General features: G+C 34.1%; 1 protein-coding gene across 1 annotated transcript; it reads left to right on the top strand.

The window, feature by feature from the left end:
* On the top strand, window positions 1–880 carry LOC121311248 (trace amine-associated receptor 1-like; the record flags this gene model as incomplete). Its single annotated transcript, XM_041243888.1, has 1 exon — window positions 1–880. A coding segment is annotated over one exon (880 nt), but the record flags the coding sequence as incomplete, so codon positions are not given.
* Between the last annotated feature and the right edge of the window lie 1,165 nt (window positions 881–2,045).

The raw sequence follows: 2,045 nt of genomic DNA, 5'->3' as shown, positions 1-2,045 counted from the left end.
GGGGCAGTGATCACAGTCACACTTTGTGGAAACCTGTTGGTCATCATCTCTATAGCACATTTCAAGCAGCTTCACACACCCACACATTTTCTTCTCCTCTCTCTGGCAGCTGCTGACTTTCTCCTGGGACTATTTGTACTACCCCCCAGCACGATCCGATCAGTTGAAAATTGCTGGTACTTTGGGGACTTATTTTGCAAAGTGCATGCCAGTACAGACTTCACACTTTGCACAGCTTCCCTATGGCATATGTTCTTCATTTCTATTGACCGCTACTATGCAGTGTGCCATCCTCTTAGATACAGAAACAAAATTACTATATTTGTTACAGTTAACATGATATTCATTAGTTGGACCTTAGCTGCAGTTAGTGGATTTGGATTAATATTTCTAGAATTAAACAAACAAGGTATGGAAGATTCATATGATAATACTGACTGTATAGGAGGTTGCTTTTTAGCTCTAAATGTAGCATCAGTCATTATTACATCTTTATTATGTTTTTACATCCCAGGATTTGTGATGATATGTATCTATCTTAAAATATTTCTTGTGGCAAGAAGACAAGCCAGGTCAATTAGAGACATAGAACTCCAAAGGCAAACAGCTGAAGAAAAGAAAAATACAACATCACTAAAGAGAGAAATGAAAGCTGCAAGGACCCTGGGGATAACAATGGGGGTCTTTCTAGTCTGTTGGTCACCATTGTTTACATTCCTTAATGTGGATCCTATCATTAATGAGCCAGTTCCACCTATTTTAGTAGATGCTTTGGTCTGGTTCGCTTATTTAAACTCAGCGTTTAATCCTTTTATTTATGCTTTATTTTATAAATGGTTCAGAAAAGCATTCAGAGTTATTATCTTTCAATACAATTATTGTCTAACTAATCTAAGTTTATATATATTGTATCTATAATAATTGTTATTTTAAAAATGGTACATGTTTTTGTTGACGCACCCTGTCCTTTTTGGAACGGTTTAAATGACATAATGAAACATTAACTTCCACTGTATCACTTTCAGCATTTTATACACTAAGAAATCTACCTGGATTGCATCAAATGCTTATTTGTAATGGTAATCCAAGTTGATTCCCCCTTTCTGTAAAATGGTCTAAAAAAGTATAAACTGATCACATTTTGTTTGTAAAGAGAATTGAGTAATTTTTGATAATAGACGTTAATAAAAAAAAAAAAATTCAAAACCAGATTAAAAAAGGAAATGCTGTTACCTCTGTTAGCATAATCATCTTGTACTTATTATTCCAGTATAACCTTGAAGTTACTAACATTAGAAATTAGCTATTATGCATTTGTGTTTAATAAAGTAATGCTTTAACAACCACAAGCTGTATGTAAAGTTTTTTTATGTTTTTATAGGCCCTGAAGACTAATAAAAGCCATGTGAAAAAAATCTTGTTTAAGGTTAACATAATTCATGCATGAAAGGGTTAAATTTAACCGCTAAACAAGGTTTTGTCAGCAATAGATAATTTTGTTTTTCAAGTTGCTCTATCAACTTCAGTGACAGATTATTTAAGATTTGTTTTTATCTAAATCTAAATCTATACCCACTGAATCATCCAAATCAGAATCTGAATCACTTTCTCTATAAGGGAATTGACCATCACTATCAACTTGACCGACACTATTATTCTCACTGAATACTGGAACATCCATTTGAAAGCTGTTCACATGTTCATCATATGCTTCAAATTGGTTTTGTCCATGTAGATATTCAATATCTTCTGCCTCTTGGTTTGCTATTAGAGCATTTTTTGGTTCTGACACTGTATTTACAAAAGCAATATCTGAGGAATCACACCCCATGCCAGCAGGTTCAGAAGTAGACAGCTCTTGAAGTATCCCTTCTGTATGCCTGTGTTTTGACCAGTAAGAAAGTGATGCAAACAAACGGCTAACCATTTCAGTATTTGTATATCCCAAATTATCTGGAAAACAAAACAAATCAGCAACCAATAGCAGATTCACGTGTAGGTGAATTTATTATACAGTACATGGGTCGGTACTCCTTAACAGACTA

Source organism: Polyodon spathula, unplaced genomic scaffold (genome assembly GCF_017654505.1).
Source record: "Polyodon spathula isolate WHYD16114869_AA unplaced genomic scaffold, ASM1765450v1 scaffolds_3033, whole genome shotgun sequence".
In the NCBI taxonomy this organism is placed as follows: Eukaryota; Metazoa; Chordata; class Actinopteri; order Acipenseriformes; family Polyodontidae; genus Polyodon; species Polyodon spathula.
Note: the sequence above shows the minus strand (reverse complement) of the source record. Positions and strands in the feature narration are given on the sequence as shown.